Source organism: Drosophila takahashii, chromosome 2R (assembly GCF_030179915.1).
Source record: "Drosophila takahashii strain IR98-3 E-12201 chromosome 2R, DtakHiC1v2, whole genome shotgun sequence".
Taxonomy (NCBI): Eukaryota; Metazoa; Arthropoda; class Insecta; order Diptera; family Drosophilidae; genus Drosophila; species Drosophila takahashii.
Genome location: NC_091679.1, coordinates 23,522,707 through 23,548,464, shown reverse-complemented (window position 1 = coordinate 23,548,464; position 25,758 = coordinate 23,522,707). Strand labels below are relative to the sequence as shown.

The window sequence follows — 25,758 nt, the reverse complement described above, 5'->3', positions numbered from 1 at the left end:
CGTTAACCTTTAGTTGCCTGTGTCAGCTTCAGACATTCAAATTTCATAGTGCTGTGGGCTTAATTTTGGGGATGTGAGGGAGTGGCACTTAACATATACTCATGTGTGTGTGTGTTTCAAAACAAACTCAATTTTATTATTTCTTGAACGACTGAATTTTGAATCGGTCTTTAGTAAATTCGAAAAACTGTTTCTTGCATTTGAGAATTTTGACTTAAAACAACCTACAAAAATAAAAACATTTCAAACGGTTTCCTTCACAAATTCGTATTTCGCCGCGCCATGTCGGTGAACATTTGCTCATAGATCACTATATTGCGCTTGAGTACATCGGTCAGGAAGCCCATTATCCGTTCAAAGGCCTCTGTGTCTAGGACTGGACGGAGTATATAGTTTTAGTCAAGTATCTATAAAATGTAAGGGGCCAATTTGATGACCTCATTGTTTAGCAATGCTATTTTGTAAGAGCCGAGGGCCTCTCTAATGAATAAGATAGGACCTTTCTTCGTTAAAAAAAAGAAAGGATTTTTGTTGGGCAAATTTTAAGGCTTGATAACAATTAAACCCCTTGTAGAATTTCCCGGAAATGTTACCCGTATCTTTTAACTTAAAGATAGAACAATCAACAATTTGGTACATTGACTGCATATTGCTTTAAGGTTGGTTTAAGGTTTAAGATTGTAATCGACAGGTGAAATATTTTTAGTTTTTGTAGCGTTTAGTGATTTTCTTAACGCGATCTAACATTAGGGGTGTTTTATTTAACGGTATTTATGGCGAGTTTAGAAATGTATAATTATGACAATTTTATTCAAGCCTCTTAAACAAGCCCGTTTTAAGAAGCAAGAATTACGTTAAAATTGTACCGTTCTTTTTTATTGTTTATGATTTATTCAAAAAGTTCAAAAGGCCATTTGTTGATTAAGTTCTAGTATAAGGCTTACTTAAACCTAGCTAAATGAGGTCATACAAATGGAAAGTATAACTACTGTTTCTACTACTAATACTACTACTATTGCTAATTGTCTTGCAAATTGCCAAAATATTCGCGCAGGTCCTGCTCCAGATAGCGATACCCACTAATGCTGCGCTGAATGCCCCCACTACACTTTCCCATGAGACGTTCGAAGCAAATAACATCCAAGACTACACACAGCACACAAAATATACGGGGGATTGGGCCAGGGAAGCCAGGGCGGGGGACAGGACAAAGAACAAATAAACAAAAGCATTAGGGATTAGGTCAAGCGGGGGATCGACTGAAACGCTTTCCGTGTAGCTATTCCACAGCCGGCCGGGACACTTACATGCTAGCTTGACGACGCCGCCCGTGGCGTAGACGGAGGCAGCCCGGGGTCGATGTGTCACCAGCGCCAGCTCGCCGAAGTACTGGCCCTTGCCCAGCTGCGAGATCTCCACCTCGGCGTCATCCTGGTCCATGCGCACGGACACGGTGCCCTCCTCGATGAAGTACATGCCGTCGGCGGCGTCACCTGGGGATTGGACGAAAAATCTTTGCCATTAGACAATTCGCAAAAGGGCAAACAGGGCAATTTATTTAACCAAGACCAACATACGCCTTCGTAAAATTGCAGAATTGGAGTGTAATTCCAGGAATTAAATTACATTAGTGTAAAATATATAAGTACTAATATTTAAAAAATTACTTTTAGTAAAAATCTGTTTTTTTTTAACTTTTTAATAGTTTCAATAGAAATACTGGGAAAACTAATAGAATTAAAATTATAGCTTTGTTGTTTCTTAGACATATTATTTTCTTCTCTGGGGTTTATCATTAATACGATTAAATAATTATTTAATCCTCTCTGGGATATAAATTGAATTAATATTTCAGAATAGCGAATTTAATTTTTATTTAATGTAACGACTATTTTATACAATTGCGATAGAAATTGAAAGATGTTGGGAATAATAACCGAATTTCAATTTTTTTAAACTAAATCTAAAGCTACCATGGAAAGGCTCTGCCAGTTTATAAACTTCGGCTTGCCAAAGCTCAATTCTTTTCTTGCTCTACACAAGATAGCATTTTATTTCGCCTCAGGTAAGTTTCTCTTTAACTTTGTCAATCATTTACCCTGCTTGATGATGCGTTCGCCATTGTCGTAGCTCTTTGAAACCAAAGCATCCGCCAGATTCATGCGTTCGTAGTTCTGCAGCACAAGAGTTAGATATACAATATCGATTGGGGGAGAAGTGGGAGTTTGGGAGTACCCACCTGCAAGGCCTTCAGCATGGGCACGCTGTTCAACAGCTCCTCGTACATTTTCCGCTTCCTGAAGGCCGACTTCAACAGGATGCGGCGGAAGGTCTGGCGATCCATGGCCCAAAGTAGACCACTCGTTTCCGCCTGCACGGTGGCCGCTCTAGATATTTAAATTCAACATTAGAGACACGTCTATATATGTATGGTGTATATAGCCATTAGCACATTGTAATTGTGGTTCAGACAGCGCGGAAAATTTGGCATAATGAATCGATCAAATACGAGAGAGTCGCATACCTGGGCATATTGTAGAGCAGCGCTAATTCACCGAAGAGTCCAGTGTGATTGTAGGTGTTAATGTGCTTGTCATTAATAAAGACTTTGTAGACGCCTCTGCGGGAATAGGGAAAAAGAAGGGGTGTTAAGAGACCAGAGAAGTACGAAAAATTCGCTTTAATTGACTGCAATTTATAATTGATGCGGTGCGTGTGTGCTCATCAATATGTAAGTACTCATTAATTGCCATATCAAATACTAATTCCCATTCAAACACAAATTAATTAAGCCGCACATAAATGAATGAGGTTCGCTGTTCTGCATGAGTTATTATGCGGTTATACTTCTTTGAGTTCATTCTAAAACGTTTAATTTGCCTTTAACAAATGCGAACAAATTTATGGGACTGTGCTTTAAGTTGGATTAGGTAAGAAATAACCTACTATTAATTAAAAAAAATTTATAAATCTTTAGAAAATTCGTTAATAAATTGATATTATATAGTTAAAGTTATTTTTCAGTTTAAATATAAAATAAATTTTTATACCATTATTTTTTAATTCGTTTTCTTAAGTGGTAACGGTTTATTTAAACAGCAATTCATTTATTTACAAGTATATGGTATTTAAATTATCTGAACAGATTTGTAATACTTTCAAAAAAGATATTATATATTCATGCTAACTTTAGATAGCCCCAACAAAGTCACGAAAAGTTACCCCAACTTCAAGCTAACTTTTGGCCAACATAAAATGTGCATTATTCATCGAGTTTGATTGGAAACTTGAAATGTGTTTTGTTTTACTTACGATTCAATAACATAAAAGTTATCGCCGTCGTCACCCTGGCGGATGATATAGTCGCCCGGCTGAACCTTCCGCTCAAACATCGCATCCAGGACTTGGTTCATCTGCGAAAACAAATCAGTTACAAGGGGCTGATTTCCCAGGGAGTGGGGGGAGCAAGCAGAAGCCTGCCTGATGGGGGATAATCCCCCGTAAAAGGGAAACCGCAGGCAGACACTTATTCGGGTTAAACGCGGATGCGTGTGTGCCTGCCCCTTCCCCTTTCTGAGCTCCCCCGAGACTTATGATTTATGTAGTGGATGCGAACCTGCTCTTTTTCGAGGGATCGGAAGAGGAGGACGTTCTTCACCGACTCCACCAGCCGAGCCCGCTGCTCATCTGTCTTGGGGAACACGGCAGTGGCACCATCATCGTCGTCATCCGCCTCCGGATCGTAGGCCTCGGCGAAAACTGATTTGCGGCGCGAGCTGGCCATCATTGGTGGTTCTGCTGAAATATTACAAATACAAATCAGATTCTAGGCATAAGCAAAGTCTCGGAAAGAGTCTGAAAATGAATCCCACGAACAGCAATGTCTTTATTTAATGACCTACAAAATAGCCCGTTATCTGAACGCTGCCATCAGCCTGGAATCTGCTGCTCTGGCACATCTCCTGCTGGGCCACAATTGCAATTCAAATGAAACTGCAGAGGAGCTCGCATATCAACGACGGGCAGCATAATCCAATGGAATTTGGTACCACGTACGGAAAACTCTGAGAGCATGTGCACTCTGTCTCGCAGTTTTACACCGGAAAAGTCTATTTATGTTTTCAATGGTAATATTTAAATGTATTCATCTTCTTTATTGAACTTCTAAGGGCCGTTTTCTCGCCCGCATGTTAAAGTTAAAGTACACTTTAAACTCGGAATTTCAAGTTTGAAAAAATAATTATTTTGCTAAATTACCTTATTAAATATTAAAGTACATTTTTATGTCTCAAATAGATTTTTTGCATTCATTTTATCTAGGCTCTTTTACTTTTATTTTTAACTTGTTGTAGTTTACTTGGAAACAACATTAGATGAAATTGTGCTTTTTTCCTTTTGAATTTAAATTGAAGTCATCTTTTTGGAATTACTTTAAAGCAGAATAAGAAGCCTTTTTTAACGTAGAAAAATGTATAAACTTAAATTATAAAATAATAATTAGTCGGTAAAAAAAATTGAAAATGAAAAATGGTCAACACCCATAAATTAAAATTAACCGAGATAAGTTCTCTTTCAGATTTTTTTCTTTATGTGAGACAATCTCAAACCCAGATCGTAGATTGCGTTTCCGACAATTAAAATTGCATAAATATAAGGCATTGTCCAGCTGAGACATGCCAGAATATTTGTCAAATATGCGATACAATCAAGGCTCATCGTTTCTTTTCCTTCTCTGCTACAGATATTCAAATGTTTGTTCGGGTTCACATGACCGCAAAATCAATTGCTAAATTTATACATTCAAACCAAGCACAACACCTTAAGTGAGCATGTTTTGTCTATATGTTTTATTTTTGGTCAACGAAATTCGGGTTTAGCAAAGCTCCTCTACTCACCAGCCAATAAATTACCAGACACCTGAGTGGACATTTTCAATTGCACTGCGGCTTTCTGTGCGTGTTTCCGAATTTAGTTACGATTTCAAATCGGTTGCAACGAGCGCGAAAATAAAAACCAGTTAGGCATGAACACGTTTAAAAATAAGTAGAAAAAGTGTGTGTATATTTTTTGATTGGTGTATATGTAACCCAAGGTGAGTGATGTAGAGACACAAAATAAAAAAACAAAACAAATCCAGCGCAAACACCAAGCGCTTGGCTTTCCCGTCACACGCTGCGTATGCGTAATAAATATTTATGCACTCGAATGTTTGGCGAAGCCTTCAGCAAGTCAGTCGAAAATGTTTGTGTATCTGTTCTTCCACAGCGAAATCACCGCACTCAGTCGGTGAATCGGTTTCGGATTTGGATTGGCAGAGAATGTTTGCACTGCAGCCCGCAGTTTTCCACTCGCAGTCGTGTCAAGTTGCCAGTTAGAGTGTCAACCTAATGATGCAATTACCCACCAGCTACACAGGCACGCATTCTGGAAATCCCCCGAGTCTCCCTCCTCGACAAAGGCCACAAAAATTGTAAACCAAGACGGGCCAAGTGCACGTCTATTTTCCCCTCCAGACAAGTATTTATCCAAGCCCTGAATATACTTGTACACCCGTCGACTGTTTGCATTGTGTGAGCAACAGCACTGACGCCCACGTCCAAAATCTTGGACAGCAATTGCCTCCGTGCTCTGCTCTGGTTTTTATTACAGCCTAATGTGCAAGGTCTGTTGAGGTCTGTGATTTTTGATTTACAATCTGGTAATTAGCAAAAGATTTCATTTGTCTATCAATCAGGAAAATTCCATTTCGAAATTTATGGGATTTTTAATTTTTCAACGCGGATGGATTTCTATCAAATTATTTAGTCAATGATATATTGCGTTCTTGATTTTGCGGTTTTAGAGGTTTTTGATTTGAAATTCCGTCAGTCTAATTATTGCGTAGGTACAGTAAGTTGTTTTTCGCTTTTAAGAATATCTATTTAGATATCTGTTAAATAATTTCGGGTATCTATAAAATCGAGATTTTATTTTTTTCTAAACTAATTATAATTTAAAAGAATTTTACAGTGATTTAAATATTTCTTGATCTTTTAAAATTATTATTTGCATTTGAATATTTTTGATTTTGCATTTGACTTGCTTGCTTACAGTTTATTTTCTAAGCTTAAGCCCAAAATTAAATTTAAAATTAAGGCTATCAAATTTGAATTCGATTATATTTTTAACAAAAACTGTCCTCGGTCAAAAGTGAAAACTAATTTAATAATTGATGTCAGTCGCAAAGATTTGCTCGCATCGATAAAATGATTTAAACTCGGAAAGATCTAAGATTTAACCAGCCAAACTTTAAATATCATTTGGTAATTGATGCACTGAAAGTATTTCAATTAAGTAAGTTGCTTGCTCCACAAACACACGCATGCACTCTGCACACACAAATAAGCTGGGGAATTCAATTAAGGATGGCAAATAAAAAGTTGTCTGCATTAATTTCATTAGCAGAATGAGACAACGGCAACGAGGACGACTGCGAGTGACGGCGACGAGATAGAGATGTATATATATTTAAATATAGGACGACAACTTCCGACGATGATTGAATGAATGAATGGCTGGCCAACAGGCGAACGAGCTAAAAAACTGAATGACAAACCGACTGAAAGACGGTTTTGGATGTGCGTGCTATCCTTGTGACGTCCTCCGAACGACTGAAAGTGCCATTGGTGCCACAAGAGGCACAGCATCGCCGCATCGCCACATCACCGACCACATCGCCATCCTCGTCCGCTGGAGTCGCTGATGACAGGCACAGGCAAACGTCAAACCAAGGCGGAAATAGTGCCTGTAAGTAGGCAGCACAACACGCCACTCAAGCGGTCCAGTGGTTGTCGGCCGTCTATTTATACAGCTCCCTATATGTGTGTGCCAGCTGTCTGTCGCTTTGTTGGCTAAACACTGGGAAAAATGTCACCCAAATGGGACAACAGATAGACAGATTTCACTTTAATTTTACGGTACATGGTTTGGTTAGTGTTTTGAATAATATAAGTTAAACTACACCAAGTAAAACTTGATATAAAATGATGATGATGATTAGTTTGATACTAAGTGGTGTCAATTTTGACTGAATATGCGACATCTCAATTTAATATGCTTGAAATGTAAACTGCATGTTCTAAGTAAGCCAGTTCGAATCTCGAATGAGTCTTTCTCGCACCCACTCACAAAATTTATATTGCCATTTGCTTCTTTCTCTCTTTTTCGAATTCAAAAGAATATCCAATAAAGAGAAATCAATCAAATGATATTATTTAATATACATTTTACCAGTATTGCATTGTAAACACGATATGCGTTATTTTACCTCTTTCTTCCAATCAAAACTTCTTACAAATATGATAAGGATTTGATAAAGCTGATATCATTAAAAATGTAGAAACATTTTTAGAGACTTACTCTTAATTTTTTTCCGTGCCGCTTTATAAATAGCAGCCACACTCTGCTTTGTCTTGATTAACATGAGCATTCCCTCAGCTTTTTCATATAAGCATTCATATACACATTATTATTAAGCGCAACAGGAGGACGCTGTTGCAGGGAAGAGGGTTGGATGAGAAGCGACAGAGACGGCATTTCCGTTCAGGCTTTGCCACCGAAGCAGCCTGGAGTCCTGCCGCAAACGCTGCTGGCATGTCAATAATGTTGAAATGCTTCTCACACCACCACCCGTGCCACGCCCCCCTTGGACCGTTCACCACCGCCCCCCGGGGCGTGTCATGCGCCCTGTGTGCCCGATGAAGCGTGTGCGGCTGCTGAGCTGTTCATCAGTATATGCTTCAGTAGTCCTGCAGGTCCTGCAAAACATAACCCACCTCTTGACCATTTATCCAGCTACCCGTTCCTCCGGTTTTTTCCCTCGGTTTGACGCTGTGGCCAACGGGAGTGTTAATAAAATGTACCAGGGTAAGCGCATACCTTTGACCACCTCGCCAAGCGCAACTCAAACACAAACACACACACACCCCTTATTGGGCCTACGCGGCGTATGGGCGATATTAATGTCACACCAACTTTAAAGCCCAAAGTTAAGCAAAAACTTTTGCAGCAAGGTTTCGGGCCACAAATAGACATCAAAGCGTAAAAATACAGACTTCGATCGAAGGAAAAACCCGGGGGGGCGGAAAAGCGTGGCAGGCGGTGGGCGTGGCCAGTAGCTATTTGCGTGCCATTTTCGCTCCAGTTGAGTTTGGAGCTTGAAGCGATTTCGCTGGCTTCAGTGGGCAGCCAATGCGGCCAAAGTGTTCATGACAGCCAGACGTTAATAGTGAGACAAAGGTCGAGAACTATGCATAATATTTTAAGCCTTATATAGTCTCTTTTTTGATAAGGAAAATTAAAACCAATGCGATCCAAAGTTGCGTTTCACGACTAAAAACAGCTCGGCGAAGAAGCTGCTCCCAGGGACTAACTTTTATCAACAGATCCATAATCTTTTTGACATTTGAGCTCAAGTTATTTGACTTGTAGTTCAAGCAAGTAATCGTTGCGTAACTTCTAAGCCAAGTTTCATAATTTTCGACTTGTATTTTGCTTGATCTTATGCCTTCCATAAACTCTCCGTAAAAATGGCTTTTTCAACCAACCCAAAAGCCCCTTTAAATGACACAAGCTAGTTGGAGCTTTCAAAGTCTGACTGTAAGTGGATCGAATATTCAAGCAGCGAAAGGATTGGCAGCTGCAAGTTGGCTCAGCTCTTCGGTCTGCTGTGTGCACAATTAATAGATTTTTAATGACAGGAGCAGTGTGCCCCATTTCATCCGCCCACCTCCCCCCGTCCACCCACTTGACATGGCATCCACCTCCTCCCTCGAGGGCTGCGTGTTTGATTAACCGGAAGATAAACACGCAAAAGGAAGCTGTGAACAAAAGCCCGCAGACAGAGACGGCCAACTAAGGGGGCAGGAGGAGCAGGAGCAAATTGAACTCGGCTAAAGCTTCATCACCATCATTATTTAATTTCGTATTTTGTATGCCCGTAGTGGGAGCCCAAGATTTATGGCCATATGCGTGGCCCCTGCTAATTATCCGAACACGTGTCGGAGGGAAAGCACCAAGGAATGGGAAATCATCTGCTCCACGAGAAAACTTTTCAATTTCTGGCAGCAAAATAAATCTTGATTTCAACCGCCCTACTCATAACCAAAAAAAAAAGGAAAGAACTGGCCAGAATCGTCGGGGGAATTACACCAGCAGATTGTCTATATGTCGAACCAATCTGACATTGCTGACGTCAGAGATTTGCAGCCACTACGCAGCAGTTCGCAGCATGACGGAAATAAAACACAAACTGGGGAGGAAACTAGGAAAAAGTACGTGAAAAAAGTACACAGAATCCCAGGCAAGAATTTTTCAACACGCAGCAGAAGCAAATGCAATGCTAAGGAGATTTTAGGTAAAAAAAAAACGACTTGCAGTTGTGCCAAGGAAAAGTTGACAGGACACGCAATCGAATATCTTTGGAAAAAAACCCATTGGATTCCGGAAGCTTTATGAAGCAGTTCAAATAAAATAAAACTCCACTTACCATCGGCATCTTGTGAGTTGACGCTCAGTTGGTCATCGGTACTTTGATCCGTGTGAGAGACGCTTGGACGTTCGGCCTGGAGTTTGGTGAAGTATTCCACGGCATAATCGATCACATCCGGGGGCTGTTCCACCAGGAACGAGATCGAGAACTGCAGCAGCACCTCCTTCAGCTCCTCGGGTACCTGGATCCTTCGACTCGAATCGCTTGACATATTTGTGCTGTGGGCAAGATAAACAGGACAGTTAGATTGAGTATGATTTCAATTGAAGAAAACGTAATTTGAATTTTTAAAAATCATTATAGTATTCCCTACTTATCTCAATTACAAAATGTATGTATTTTTTGTAAAAACAAAAGCACCGAAAACGAGCAGTAAACCCATGTAATAATAAACAGCTTTAATCATCCGTTTATCCGAAAAGATATCACAAAAAAGTTTATCTACAACTGATTTTAATGGAAAAATACTGAAAATGATGCCCGACCTGCCCGTTTTACCCCCCGTTTAATTCACTGCACCACATGAACTGCAATGGGACACCCAAAAGTTGTTCATCCATCAGGGTTTCAGGGGGAGATGCGGCATTGGATGGAATTCCGAGTTTAACCTGCGGCCAACGGTCACCTGCTGGCTGTCGGTCATTTAGATGGCAATTACCCACCCGCCGCCCCCGATATATCTGATCCATCAGCGCTGTTTTTGTTGTCGCCACCACCCATCAGTCAACCAAAACCAAACCCAACTCGGCTCATGATTCAACATTGCACAATTTGAGATTTTGGTCTGGTTCGGTCGTTTGGCGAAAACGACAGACGTGAGATTCATGTTAAATTTCTGCTCTACCCAAAAACGAGCTGCGACAAATATAATTTACGAGTAATTCACTTTTCACTTGGGTTACTTTATTTTTATAGAAATTGATTTCGATGGCATTGTCTTTTCGATTCGCAGTAAAAAGGCTACATGAGGTCACAACTGCTGATGCATTTAAAAACGTGCTTATAAAACACTTTCAGTCGGAACAGATAACGAATGGCTATTGTTTGGATGGGCAGGGCCCTAATATGATTAATGTGTTATGCAGAAATGGTTGTAAACAAAAAGCGTTAGAGATAAGAATGTTTAAAGAACATTTCCGGCCAAATCAAATTCAAATCGTGCTAATAAAGATAAATACACTTTTCTTCATGGATATATTATACATATCTACTTATATATTACGTCCAGAAATATTCCACAGCTTGCTAAACAACTAAATAATGGAAGAGCTTTACTACAGACGAAATCATTTTCCTGCCTCTGAATAACTTGTAAACCTTATATTTTAAACCCTCCGGTATTATCTTAAAAACTCCTACTTCGCCTAGAAAACCAACAAAGAAATTAATTTCAGAACATCAGCATAAATATTTATAAGTTTCCGTCAAATGTGCGTAATTATGTAAATTACCTATTGAGAATCGGTTTGTGGGGGTAGAATATTTTGGCGGGGGATTGGTTCAACTTCTTCCGCCCGCATCATTTTATTTTCCCTAATTTGAAAATTAATTCTTGCCAGAGCAAAGTACATACTTCGGAATATTGTTCTTGTTCGCTGTTGTTTCAGCCAAACTTTTTCAATTACGCTCATTAATATTCAACTTGCCCTGCGGCCTGTCGGAACAAATAAATATTTAAAACTAATAAAGGTTTGCCCCGCCCCGCCCACGAGAAAAGTCCCGATTGCGATGAAAATTTAATCGGAAAGTCTCTCGACTCAATAACCAATTGGGCGTTTAAGTGCCTCCGCTGATTGGCCCGGCCAAAAGCCGACTGCCGACTGTTTTTCAGTTGCTTTCGTCTGGCTGAGAACATGAGACATTAGGCGGCGCAGTTGCAATTAGAGTGGGTCAAGGTGGTTCACTCAACGCACTGCAACCGCACGAATGGCAATTGCACAAACATCTGAGAAAACTATAAATACCCGGGCTCAAGTAATAAGGGGCTGAATGAATGTCCACCCCGCCCTCGCCCCCTCCTCGCTTTTCCCATTTTCCACCCATCAGTCAAGGATTTAGGTGCGGGCTGGCCGCAGAAACAAGTAGAAAAAGTAACGGAGAGCACACAAGAAAGAAAAGTTAAACCATTTTCATTTCCTCACAATTTCCGCAGCTGCCGGCGAACGAAAGTAAAAATGCACAACCATTTCGCCGACAGTTATAGACGGTGAATATATATCTATACATCTACACAGTCGTGAAATGGGTAAAGTCAGCTGACTCAGACTTTAATATCTGTACTCGACGAAACGGTAAGCTAATTTCTACGACTACAGGTAGCCGAGTTAGGTTGAATAAAGGTGATTACATTTTATAAAAAGTTGAAAACTTCATCATTGGCTGGGGACTTTATTCACATTTTTTCTTCGAATAATCACGTTTGATAGGATTGTGCTTTTCCGCACTGAGAGAAAACAAGAACGAGAAGCTTTTACCTTTAAATTAAATTATACGGCATCTTTAAGAATGCAAGGCCACTATATACCCTACATCACCATCCTTATAATTCTTGTGTTACGAAATCGATAATTTTGAAACGAAATTTATAATTTAATTTCTATTAGTCATATTCCCGTATATCTAACATTTTCTTTTGTGGATTACGTTTTATTAAAAGTGCAAAACTTTTTCATCCGTTCTATGCTATTTAAATGGGAAGGGATCTTAACTTTTTTATATCTGCTCAAAACAGTTGATGGACATTTGCCGCTGTATCTATGCTTCTATCTTGCTTTGGCTGCATCTGTTTTATGTTGTCATTTCCATTTCCATTAACATTTTCATTTATATTCGCGCTTTGCATTCGGATTCCCATCCCCCTAATGAAATTTCCCGGGTTTCGGCTCATGTCTCTATCCGCTGGCCAGCATCATTATTGTCGTCGTTATCATTATCATTATCGTCATCCTCAACGGTGGCAGCATGCAGCGCTTTTATGGGATTAAGGCAAACTAATTTCGCCACCAGCCCCCACCCCCCTCGTGGTAAACTGTTGCACCCACAGAGGACCCCAACCCGAAGCCGATCCAATCCTCCCTCCAGAGTGCCATCAAAATGATTACGGCTTGGTTATGCGTGGCAAGTTAACCATGTGCATATGACTTCCATTTTAATGTCATTTTTACTGCAGCTGCAGGTGGTGGTGAAATGTGAAAGCACCTAACCACACACGCCCTCCACCACCCACCGCCGCGCACAGCCCACTGTGGGTGGAAAGTATCCTCTGGATGCCTGACCTTTCACCTCCCCCTCCTCCCCGCATGTTTGCGCTTTTACAAAATTGCGGAATTGAGTTTTGCGCTTGCAACAAAATTGAATCCAACTTTAAAATTGCATTTACATTTGGAATCAGGTTTTTGCTCTCCATCCATGATTAATTTGTGGAATTATTCATGGTGTTTTACGCTGAATTTAATGAACTTTTGAGAGGTGCTAGAGACTCTTAACAAAATATATTAACGTAAAAATTAATACTCGATAAAAATTGTATATCTACATAAGTAGGTATGTAATGAAAGGGTTTTTTAAAAAAGGATAACTCGTAATGTTCCATTTAAATCCCATTTTTAAATTGTGTGAGTAATGTGCTGAGCAGAACTCAAGTTATCTTGTAAATTTTAAATAATCAGTTTAATTACCAAATATTACTTAATATTAATCAACGTTATGTACTCATCAGCCATATCCCATTGATATCAAATAACAAAACAGCTCACATAATCCTTCAAAAAGATGAAACAGAACAACCTTGAGGATTTCCTGGACCGAAAATACCAGATGACACAAAAACCCTGAATATAAGTGGCCAACTGGCGTTGTTTTTGTTGCTCAACCAACCTGTTTGCAGGATCCTTCGTCGGAATTCTGTGTCAGTTGGCCTATCCAATTACGTCAACAATTCAGAAATGGGACACCTGTGCGTGGGTTTTGGGTTTTTTGGGTTCAAGAGCGACGGCAATCAGAAGCCGTGCTCCAAATGACTTCATTAAGGAACGGCAAACTATAAATGTGTGTGCCTAATTAGCCGAACTACATGGACACATCTCGAATTTGATGGTCAGTTCGTGTATTCAGCAGTTCAACAGTTGGAAGACCTCAAAACAAAGAAGCCCTCGAGGCGGCCTAATTATTATGCATGTCCCATGACCATATATCGAGGTCTGCCCGTGTCATTGGCAGTGCTTCACCCAGACCCAGCCAGCCCAACCCCACTTGACCTCCCCACTCTATTGAATTCGAATTGGGTTAAGTGTTTTAATGGCAGAACGGCAGGAGAAAATTCGGTTTTCCAAGAAAAAGCATTTCCAGCGAGGCCACAGCTCAAGTGCAGTGTCATTCTCTATTGTTTTATGCCACATATTCATAGGCAAAGGATTTGCCAAAAACGAGCCAACAATAGCCTCAATTATGATTTCATGGCTTTGAACAGTATGCAATTAGAAAATCGAATGAAATTGATATTCAATATGGGAAAAGGCTTTAAGTTGCAATACAATTACCAGAGAATAAACTTGCTAAAAAGTTTGCCAAAATGTTCATGTAAAATCACCTTTATGGCACATTTTCTGAGAAATTGAATTTTAATTGATTTTCTGGTAACAGTTTTAATGTTCTCTGGCTTTGCTGTGTCCCGAAATTGCTTTTTTATTGCAATTTTACTGTTCATTAGGAAATGTAATTTTGGTGCGATTTTAGACTTCTACGGAGAAAAAAGGTAAAAACAAGTACATTATTTATAATTTTTATGTGATTATAAGTTTACAATTTTGTTAGCATATTGTGAAATACTGCGATTGCATGTTGTGTCACTAAAGGAAATATAAATAAATAAATTAATTTATGCGAACAATTCAGTGTTGTTCTTTCGGATTTGCATTTTAATTTAATTTTTGTATATGTATTTATTTTTTGTTTTCCAATTGTTTTGGCTCATCATAATTTGATGTTCAGGTTTTATCTGCTCTTAATTAAAAAATGTATGTTTTTGGGTTTCACTACATCAAAATTTTACTTCATCGTTCGGAAAAGGTTGAGCTTGAGTTTGAATTTTAAACATTTTTTTTTCCAAAAAGCATTTACAAGATGAATATAACTTCTCTTGCAGAAAGCATTTTCTCACTGCTACCTGTTCTGTTTTACTTTAATATTTTCCAGTGGCTCTGCCAACGATGTTTATCTTTCAACCCTCCACACCAATTTTCTGCCATTTTCAAGTTTGAGGGAAATGTTTTCTCTTCCGGTCAATGCGTCAAAGTGGCAGCTCAAGATGGAAAAAATAAGTCGGCGAGCACTTAATTCTCGTCGACTTTTGTGGCCCTAGCGGGGGTTGGAATATGCCCATATGAATACAAGTTATATATATTTATATGTTAGTATTTTGACAACAAAATATCGCATCCACATCAAAGCAATTTCGGGGCATACTTCAGGGCGCCGCCGGCACTTGAGCTCAAAATGCGCCACATGAGGAGAGAGGTTCAGGCTTTTGGGTCGTTCGCTCTAAATGTCAGGACTTCACATGCACATACGTATATATATCTTGGGCAAGAAGAAGAAAGAGTCCCGCGAGTATTTGACGCAAATTTCACTTCGTCACGCAACTTTAATGGCGAATTTCTTATTTGTTTCTGCTACTGCCGCTGCCCTTCTACCTTTCTCCCTCCCTCCGACTCGCCCTCTCTCTTTCCCACACATCCCAGGGTGTCGGACGTGCCGTCTCCTTCTTTGACGTTAAAGTAAGAGGTTATCAGCTTGAAAATGTTTGTCAAAATACGACGCCTGGGTATTGATTTATTAACGCTCAACAGAACACATGTCGTATGCGTAATGAGAGGCCCTCTAAACGGCTGGGAAATGTGGGGAAAATTGGTGGAAAATCCGGGGAGGGAGCGGGAGGATGCGGTCTGCTGACTCACACATTTTAAATGCCTTTTGTTACGCGCGTTATACGAACTGATTCACAGAGAGAAAACTTCTCGGTTCTAATAAATTTCAATTTCTCAATTTCACCAGCCAATTTTGTACAGATTTTATTTTTGTGCACTAGGCCTTGAAATGTATTATATTTCAAAACAAATTAAAGTTTAATTTTAAATTTCTTACACTTTTTAATCAGGTTGTACTAAATAAATAATAATAAACAAAATATAATAAACATGTTGTTTGGCATAATGGGTTTTTATCAGTGCAATGTACAATGTACATATGGATTTTCACAACGGGAATGGAACGCTTAAAGCTGTCAAAAGGAATTTCACAGCCCACGCGAAGCGAAAAAGAAAATTCACCAGGGCATACACACGATTTCATATCGAAGTGAATCGCATGCCTATATATACACGACGCCCTTCGCATTCAATTTTAAACCGGAATGAGAGGGGTTATGGTGGCAGTGAGACAACGACTTGTCAGTTAACCTTTGCCATCTCTGGGTTTTTCTCTGTCCTGATCCCCCTCAATTGTTCTCTGTTCTTCGCTCTGTTTTCGCTTCGGTCTGGAGTCGATTCAATTATTTTTTAATATATTGGATTTGAAGCCGCCCTGCAAGGATGCACAAATCACTTTACAATATTCAGAAATATGTCTGGCAAATTTAATGCGAGTTCAATGAAATGTCCAAGGGTCTAAGTCAACATCCAAGGCATTTCAAAGATGTCCTGTCTTGACCAGACATTAAATCCTTCTCCTCAAATGATTAACAAGAATCTTAGTTCCGAATTAAGCTCCCAAGCAAGTTCTCTAAACTTGTCAAGGACCTGTCATCCGTCTCCTGTTCATTAGAACATCTCATCTGGTGGCTATAAATAGTTAAATTCCCAAGGCTGCCTACGCACAATTTTAAGACGGCAATCGAGCGAGCCATCGCCCCTGATCCTTGTTGCCATCCTGCGATTATGGCCAGAATGATAAACTGCAGGATGGATGCTTAAATTGATGTCCATTAGCGTTAAATTAGTGAGCAATTATGTTGCCTGTTCGCTGAGGCGGGCAACAGATACAGATGCTCGTCTGCAGATGGAGATTCAGATACTTTAAAGGTGGCAACGGGAAGAGCAACAGCATCCACCCGCGAATACATAAAACGCGGGTGCAACTACAGTGGAGCTATAATAAAAAAAAAAAACCATTTGGATTCCAGTTTAAATAAAATTTGTTTCTTAAAAAAATATAACTAAATTTGCCAGAGACTAGCAAAAGATGATTTAATTTTAAATTAAAATTATTTCGAAGATTGTGGTATTTTGTGTTTGTGGTATTGCTTAAAAAAAGACTAGAAATAATAGAATCATTAAATGTACGTTTCATCATATTGTTGCTTAATTCCGAATTAAAATTCTCTACAAATTTCCAAAAGATTACAAGATAATTTTCATTATCTGGAGTGCTTACTGTGCCCTCTACCCTTCGAAAAGTGAGTAAACGGATGTGCTTGTATCTGTATATGCTTCCACCCTAGGAAAAGCGATTATGTGTTGTAACAAAACGTTTATCTACATTTGTTGCTGCCACCGCGCGTACCCCATAAAAACGTTCCTATTCGCCGCCGTTGCCTGTCGTTTTCTCAGTTTAATTATACCCGTTACTCGTAGAGTAAAAGGGTATACTAGATTCGTGCAAAAGTATGTAACAGCTAGAAGGAAGCGTTTCCGACCCCATAAAGTATATATATTCTTGATCAGGGTCGAGTCGATCTAGCCATGTCCGTCTGTCCGTCTGTCCGTCTGTCTGTCTGTCCGTCTGTATGAACGCTGAGATCTCAGAAACTACAAAAGCTAGAAGGTTGAGATTTCCCACACATATTCTTTGGCTTCCTACGCAGCGCAAGTTTATTTTAGCCGAGCGCCACGCCCCCTCTAACGCCCACAATCGCCCACTAACGATTTTAAAATGGGTCCTGCGCCCACATCTTTAAAGATTTCCGACAAGTATAAATGCAATTTTGTTGTGTATATTTATACCTATCGAAATGTAGAAGACATTTTTCAAATCGGACCATTCATTAAAAAGTTATACGCAATCAAAAATTATATATCTATCTCCCTCGCACTCCCTTTAGCTGAGTTACGATTATTAGTCGGGACACCAACCCGCGTTCGCACTTCTTTTAGCTGAGTGACGGGTATAAGATAGTCGGGACAACAACCGACTATAGCGTTCTCTCTTGTTTTAAACACGATTCTTCCTTTCCCTCGCAACATCTCCCGAAAATTTGTTGCGCGTGGCAGTTTTTAACGGCGCGTGCTCAAAGCAAACAAGCCAAGCAAAAGGCAAAAACATCAGGGAAAAAATACTGAAAAGCGAATAACAAAACATGAAGAAAAGTAAAACTTGTACCCGAGTTTTTCGGCAATTAACAACATGGCAGTATAGATAAAAACAGAAACACACGGTAAATAGCAACAAAACCCCAGTGGCTGAGTGTTTGTTGTTCCAGTTCGCTTGGCGCATTGATTGCCGTTGCCCAATTCAAGACGATAAACTAAAAGGCCCAAAACGGGGATTACAGCCGAGCAAGCAGCGCAAAACAGGCCAATTTGTGTGTGGATATTATCTGCTGGGGTGTTTGCTTCGGGGTGTGAGTTTGCCGATAATTAAAAGTGTTCCAAAACGTAATTAACAACTTTGTAAGAGCGTTGAAAACCACGTTTTTGGGGGCTACGATTATAATTCATTTTCAGGTTTCTAGAAACCTACATAGTAAAGTCCAATAGCTAATATAGATTATAATTAGCACTTGCACTATTTGGTTTATAAATAGGTATATACATAAAAATTATTACTTAAGTATATGCTATTACCTAGCCGAAATGTATACGCATATCGTTTTTACCATGCAATACTGGTACAATTTATGAATCTCTCTAGGAGATTCACTGACTTTGAAAATCAATATGACGACTTAAATTACATTAGTAAGAGCGAGAAGAACCAAATTATCTCAAAACAGTCTTCCATTTCAATTTTCCTTGTCGGAAGTCTCGAAAATATTAAATGCATTGCAATGGGATGATTTTTTCAGAAATTTAAGATTATTCTCTAACTGGAATCTTTGTTACCAATTAATTAAAGAAAATTCTCATTCCAATGTCTGATTACACTCTGAAAGTTATTGAAAGCTCTGCGCGAAAAGGAATCCTTTGATACCTGCCAAGTCTCCTGATTGCAGACGACATGGCCATTGTTCTGCAACATGAGATACAAAAGCAGCATTTGGCATTTGCAAATTTGCTTGCAATTTGGCAATTACTGCAGCATACATTGTGGCAATACAGAATGCAAATTTGAAGAGTAAACTGAAATGAGTGCCACATGCCTACAATGCATACATATATGTAGAAGCACACCCACGCAATGCAATTAAGCCGACTCAATTAATTAGACCTCAAACAAGGAGGCGAGTTAAATAAACTGGAAACTTTGCAAGCGGGCTATAATTATTCCTGCCAGAAATATCTAAATATAAGCCCTGGCATGTGCGCCTTTTGAAACCAGGTCGCCTTGTTTAATGTTTTCGTTTTCTACCTTCTGGATAATTATGCAAAAAGCTGTTTGAGAAAGGTTTCTGCCTTGAAAATGGCAAAAAGAACGTAAACAATAGACAAAACAAGGCTTTCCTTGGCCGTCCCCCTATTTTTTTGCATGTGGGTTAATGTGCGAAATGTGCTAAGCGAACGCAAATTTTGTGTTTCAGCTTGTGCCATTTTGACGATATGCATGAGGTTCCCATGGCCGCAACTTCAGCCACTCGCCACTTTATTATCCACCGTCCGCTCGACATTTATGCAAATCAGTTTCCCGTTTCCCCCACTTGGCCTGTATTGCCGACTGCATTGGAAATCACTTAGCCAACAAGGAGACTATGACGTCATGTGCATATAAAATCTTACAGGCCAGCTTGAGTAAACTAAAACTTTTACTAGTAATATTTTCCAAAAATTCAAGAAGTTAAAAATAAATAGTCTAAATAAGAACTATTTAAACCATATATTTGGATAGTCACTTACTTTAATAATGTTTATTAATTTTTGACTCCGATCAAAGGAAACATTATTTTAGGAACCTAACTGAAAAAGATGAATTTTTAGTTTAAACATGCTACAAAAAACTTTTGCAACTGGAAGAACATGAATTGTATTTTGTTTGTAATGTAATTTGTACTTTATTTTAATTGAGTTTGACTTTTAGAATCTTCCCTGTACCTGTCTACAAGGCGAACCAGGCTGCAATAGTAACTGCAACTGCAACTGGCGGTGACATCGAGTGCCTGTCCTGCATTGGGCCATACTAAATTGGCACTTAAAATTAGCCCGATTCACAAGCGAGCACATTTGCCAAAAAAACAATCGGACATTTGCAGCGCTCCAAGCAAAAACCTTTCCATAAGCCGATGACGTGTACACTACCTGTCATTGCACCAGAAACGACTAAATAATGGTGGAGGAAAAAAAGTTGATGAAAAACAGCAAGTATGACAGGCATTTGAAACGCTCGAGTGACATTTGTCGTGCGATAAATAAAACTGAGGCCATTTAGTCGACAGTGACACTCGTCGTGCCCAACTTCCACCGAATGCATATTTAAATATTCAAATCGCACAGAAATTCTCGCCATTCTACGCTGAGTACCACAAATTTACGGTTTCGGGTTTTGTGTACTTAACTCAAAATATGTGCGTCCCAGACAAATGGGACAGTGATTAGACACAAGCCATTGACAAAGGCCGCAAATTAATTGCATAATTAGCATCGTATCGGACCATCAAAAAACGGTGAAATAAATGGCCATTCAGCTGTGTGTGAAATGTCCAAAAAAAAGTGACAGGGAAATATTTAAATTGATTTTTAAATAAACGCTAAACGAAGCGATTTTCTTAAAATAATTACAATCGCTTAGCGGATTAAAGCTTTTATCTCAAAATAATGTGCTAATAAATCAATTGTATAATAAGAAAACAAAATATACGACAATAAAACAAAACAACATTACATATTCCAGAAAAAATATTTTAAATTCCAATGTTCGACTAATTAAATTGGTTGATAAATAAGTTGTTCAAGTTAATTAAATATTTGTCTGTGAAAGGAAATTAAATTAGGCAATAAATTGCACACTTAACAAGTGTATAAAATAACCAACTAAATAAAATTTTGCTATCAGAAAATATTACAATTTAATGAAATAAATTCTTTGAAAAAATCAATAAAATTGGTTTCCGCCCAACTCAATAATTTCGTTTATACAATACAATATGCAAATAAATCAACTGAGTAATAAACTGCCAAGCTCATTAAAATGTGATAAAAATTATAGAACTCGAATGTAGCCAACAGAAATTATTAAAATTCAGAAGCCGTCTGGGGTCTGTGAAAAACAAACCCAATTCACTCCCTTTCTTCGATTTTCGACCCTCTCAAAACTTTATCTCACTTTTTTCGCACTCCCCTTTCGACCGCAACAACAATGGAAATGGGATAAAATCGTATGCATATCTATGTAAATACATACGAATATGAATATATACAAAATGTACATATGAAAGAAAGAAAATAAGGAAAATAAAAACTGTTGCTTGGCGCCCATAAAGAAAAAGAGCAACGAAATGGGAACACCAGCGACAACTTATGTTTATTTATGGGTTGCATATGTTCTGCGAGTTTGTGTATATTTTTCTGTGGGTGTGGCAGTCATACAGCCGCATATATGCACAAAATATGTACAATGTGCACATATATAGTTTAAAGAGTCAGCTCACAAAAGCGCAACATGTAGCCTGGATTTTTATGCGCCAAGTCCTTCTATCCTGGCAAATATTTTCACTTGCCTCCCCCAACGGTTTGGCATGAAAAATTAAATTTACTCAGCTCATCGTTGTTTTTTTTTCCAACAGCCCTTGCCAGTGCTTTATGGCCATTACACGTGGCAGAATTTGCCAAACTTTTAAGGTAAAAAGTAATGTGGGTCCCAAGAGTTGGGGGATGGACAAACATAAGGTAGATACCAAAGAAAAAGGAAAGCAGGAACGAAGGAACGAAGGAAGCTGCAGAGTCAAATTTTCGATGAACTTAAACACGCTTTAAAATTGTTTCAACATTTTAAGCTGCTTGACAATGAATCAAAGGTCCAGGACCTTTTGTGAAAAGGGACAAAAAGCAAATAAAAAACGAAATTCACAGAACCAGAGATAGGAAAAACATGGGAGAGAACAATGGGTTCAAAACTTAAGTAAATAATCTTAAAAACAGCAAACAAAAGGAAAACGAATATACTCTCGAAAATAATGAAAACATTTCGCTTTGCCAAAATAATGTCAGCAAGAAAACATAATTTTTGGACCAAGATACACATGCTCCCAGGATTAAATAATAGAACAGATTTCACATCTCAGTTGAATAAATATTCCATAATTAAATTGCCTGCAGTGCCTTGGGGCACTACAGCTCGATTCGGAGAGAAATAAATTAAGTCGACGAGCACAGCCTTAATTTGCAACTCGAATGCCGGGGGTTACTGGGGTGTGAGGCTAGACAGAAAGCCCTTAAATTATCAATTAGGATGCCCCAAAGTCTGCCATGTGTGGGCAGTTATTCAAAGGAAATTTCAGAGAAAAGGTCACTTAAGTATTTCATAAATACCATTCATGCCGGGCGCGTTTCTGTTTGTAAAGGTGGGTGGCAGTCTTCTTTGAACATTTTCAGGGCGGAGACTTTAAAGCCGTTTTGCGGGACCTCTAATCAACCTTGGACCTTAGCAACTTAATTGGCAGGGCCAGGCCTTCAAACTTAAATATATGTATGTTGTATCGAAGTTAAAGTTGAGTTGGCAGAAAAATTATAGCTTTTAGCGGTGCATTTGTGCTCTCTTTTTCGAAGTCAGTGAATCGTCGAGAGGGAAAAATATTTAATGTCAATTTTACCAGTATTTCATAGTAAAAACGATATGCGTAAAAATACCAGAAATTTAAAATGCGCATATCGACTTGATCCCGGCGTGTTTTTTTGTGAATGTTTTTCTGATTCCAGTTAGATTATGTATTCTTTTTTATGCATAACCAATACCTGTTTATACTTAAAACTTATCCATGTCCAAACTAGACAACATGTCACTTAACTCTGGGGAAATTGTTTGCCTTGGCTTCACATGCTTGGCCAGAAAATAAGTAACTTTCGATTGAACAATCGAATCTAAAGCAATTATCCAATTTCTTGAACAGCCACATGTAGTTATATAAAGTATATGTAACTGGGGAGCAACTCGCCAACCGGCCAAAGATTACACGCTGTACGTGGGCAAATAGAAGTAATGCCGGCCCGTTTTGGCCCGTCCGGGATGTGTGGGTCGTTCTTTTGACCACACTCTCCATAAGACGGGGGCAAACAACAGCCACCCACTCCGGCGGCCTTCGCTTCGTGGCTCCAATTGACGTCACGCAGCTGCTTGACTTTTGATGTTTGCCTGTGGGCAACACAACAAGCTCGTCAGCTGGCCTTCGGGCAGGGGAATGGTAAGTGGGGGCTGGGGAGGGGGGTGAACAGCAGGGGTTAAGGGAAAAATTGTTAAATCGATTAAAGTCAAAGTTTTGTCAGATACCCAGCAGCAGCAGCTAAAGTGCGTGAGCGGGGCAGCCCTAAAGTAAAATAAAATAGCAACAGCAGCCAGATAATGCCGCTGCCCATCAGCCAGTCAATCATTTCCACCCACCTACCCTCCGAAAACCGTAAGAACCCCCTCCCCCCACCTGGCCACTATAAAAAGCAAAGTTTTCCAATCAACAAAAGTTAAAAGTTACCATCCTACTAGAAAAGTTTTTCTAATTAGTGAGGACTTGAAACCGCAGGTGTCATCAGCCAAAACGCGTCATCAAATCAAACTCATTTCGGCAGCACATACACAGATACACGATATAATGATAAGCTCCGACCTTGGAGATAGGAAAGTAGATATTTAAAACTGAACTAATTTTATTCAAAACAAAAAAAAAGTTTTTAGAAATGTAAGTAGGTTTTGAATCTGTTATTAAAAATAACTTAAGAATATTTTGATATTTTTATTTATTTTAATTAAATGTTAAAAGAAACACTGTACTTGGTATGGAATCAATTTTGACTTGATAAGCGGCATCTCAATTTGATATGACCCAAATGTAAGCAACAGTCCAGTTGGAATTTCGAATGGGTCTTACTCCCTCCCACTCATGTAACGTTAAGCGCTATCTCGCTCTATTTAATATCAATTATACCTGTATTGCATGGTAAAAATATAAAAAAATACCATACTTTTACCATGAACATATCGAATTGATCCCGGCGGGTTTTTTTTTCGTGCGTAGCCCATTTTGAATTACCCCTTCTTTGCAATCTTCAAATATATAACTAGGAACATATGACCAGTAAAAGCACTGAGAGTTTGAATCGTTTGACGGAGCACGGCGTCATGGAATCAAACCTATTTAGCATGCACATAGCAGATACATTTATACATATATATATACAAAGTGATAAGCCAAGACTTTAGATATAAGTAAGTCCACAGCAAATGCGTCAGTGGGCGGTAGATAAGTTATCAGTCGCCGGGGATTTGAGATTGAGACAGACTCGAGACGCGAACTCAGTGGGTCAATCTGGCCAGTATATTGCCATTCCTCTTCTCACCAGACTGTCGACATATATATGTCCCAAATACATCTGGAGATCCTATGCGTGGGTGGTTTTTCATTTCAGCATTCAGCATTTTCTGCTGAGCTGCAGACAAATGCCGTGCATATTAAAATCCACACAGAGACAATGAAATTTATGAGTCTCGCACAAAAGAAAGTCCAAATTTACGACTAATAAACCGCAGCGGGCAGAAATGAAATGAAAATGCGGCCAGCTTTTAGTTCGCTTTGGCCGATGACACATTTCAGGGGACCTGTCATCGGTTGCCGCAAAAGAAGTGACATCTGTGGCATATTGACAACCTGGGAAAACTGAAACCGAAATCGAGAAACCCAGCCGAATGGGATCAATGAGCTTGTAGATCGCCAGTTAATTGGCTGACGGCGGCGTGCGCTTAATCTATTTTGAACTCTGTCAACTAATAATAGTTTCTGCCTCACGTGCCGCGTCTGCTTATCTCGGCTCCGCAACTTTATCGTTTATTCAATATACTCGTATATACGTGGTACCTATATATATGGGAAAAATAAAACTTAATCAAGATAAGTTTCCCGGGAGCGAGAAGGCCAAATGACTGGGATCAGGCGAAGGAAAGCCAATGGAAACTTTGCCCCTGCCGCCATCAAAGCAGAATGCGGTTGCCCTCCTAATTAGTTCGAAAAGGTCTTAGACGGCAGCAAGAAGAAAACTGGGGAAAAGTTCCCAAGTTCGTATAATCAAATGAGCTAAGAAAATGAAGCTGCAGTAGGAGAAGGCGTCCCGCAAACACGACAACTAAATCCCACTTGGCACACAAAAGCGCCAAAAGTTGACAAACAAATTTGTTTGGAATTGCAGATTTTAAGCATTTTAAGGAACGGAAAAATGAGCTTTCCATTTACATCTAAAAATGATACAAAAACATAGCCTTAAATCCATCTGGATTGCATCTAATGAAATACATTTTTAATGGGAGTAAAGAACCCAATGTTACTCTTCAAATAGAAAAACACAAAATCATCTGTTAATAATGTGTCTAAATTCTGCGGCAGTCTCGTATCGATTTGCCCATTCTAATTGGTGGAACAAAATTGCGTCTCCGACATAAAAAAGCAAATTATTGAAGAGCTTCCCGAATCTGAAAAGAAATCTGGATCCCCTTCGCACCCACTATATATGTACGTACATAAAGAAAGAGGGCCGTGTTGGGTGGTTTGATTTAATTTTTTGTTCGCTTTTTCTTGGCCGAAGGTCGTGGCTTTTATTGGCCGTTTTCGTTCCGTTCGTTTCTTCTTTCCTTTTGGCCAAACAATTAAATTTCTGCTGTGTGAATATTTCTTTTCATTTCGTGTTCTTTCCTTTGATTGGCGGCGTGGGGAGCGGGGAAAATTATGATTATTTATTCAGGCAGCCCCAAAAATTTGCTGGCCACTTTTTGAAGAAGACGCAAATTATGCGCAATAACTTTCTGAAGAGTGTGACTCACTTTGGGCATGGAAATTTCATATTTACACATAATTTATCAACATCCGTCAAAGTTTCGAGGCATTATCACCG

At 39.2% G+C, this 25,758-nt stretch overlaps 1 protein-coding gene across 6 annotated transcripts in view; it reads right to left on the bottom strand.

The window, feature by feature from the left end:
• Positions 1-25,758, bottom strand: part of Pka-R2 (cAMP-dependent protein kinase type II regulatory subunit) — a 32,718-nt gene that overhangs the window by 2,775 nt on the left and 4,185 nt on the right. For 4 of the 6 annotated variants that reach the window (XM_070214196.1, XM_070214197.1, XM_070214195.1 and 1 more), the window contains 7 exons: positions 9,527-9,747; positions 3,617-3,798; positions 3,313-3,413; positions 2,525-2,620; positions 2,240-2,387; positions 2,099-2,174; positions 1,308-1,493 (listed from right to left, as the gene is read on the bottom strand). In XM_070214196.1, the coding sequence (XP_070070297.1) occupies positions 1,308-1,493; positions 2,099-2,174; positions 2,240-2,387; positions 2,525-2,620; positions 3,313-3,413; positions 3,617-3,798; positions 9,527-9,740 (1,003 nt within the window). In that variant the 5' untranslated portion in view covers positions 9,741-9,747. Of the gene's footprint in view, positions 1-110; positions 377-1,307; positions 1,494-2,098; positions 2,175-2,239; positions 2,388-2,524; positions 2,621-3,312; positions 3,414-3,616; positions 3,799-9,526; positions 9,748-25,758 lie in introns of those variants that run through there. The other 2 variants (XM_070214198.1, XM_017157058.3) reach the window with 2 other exon arrangements.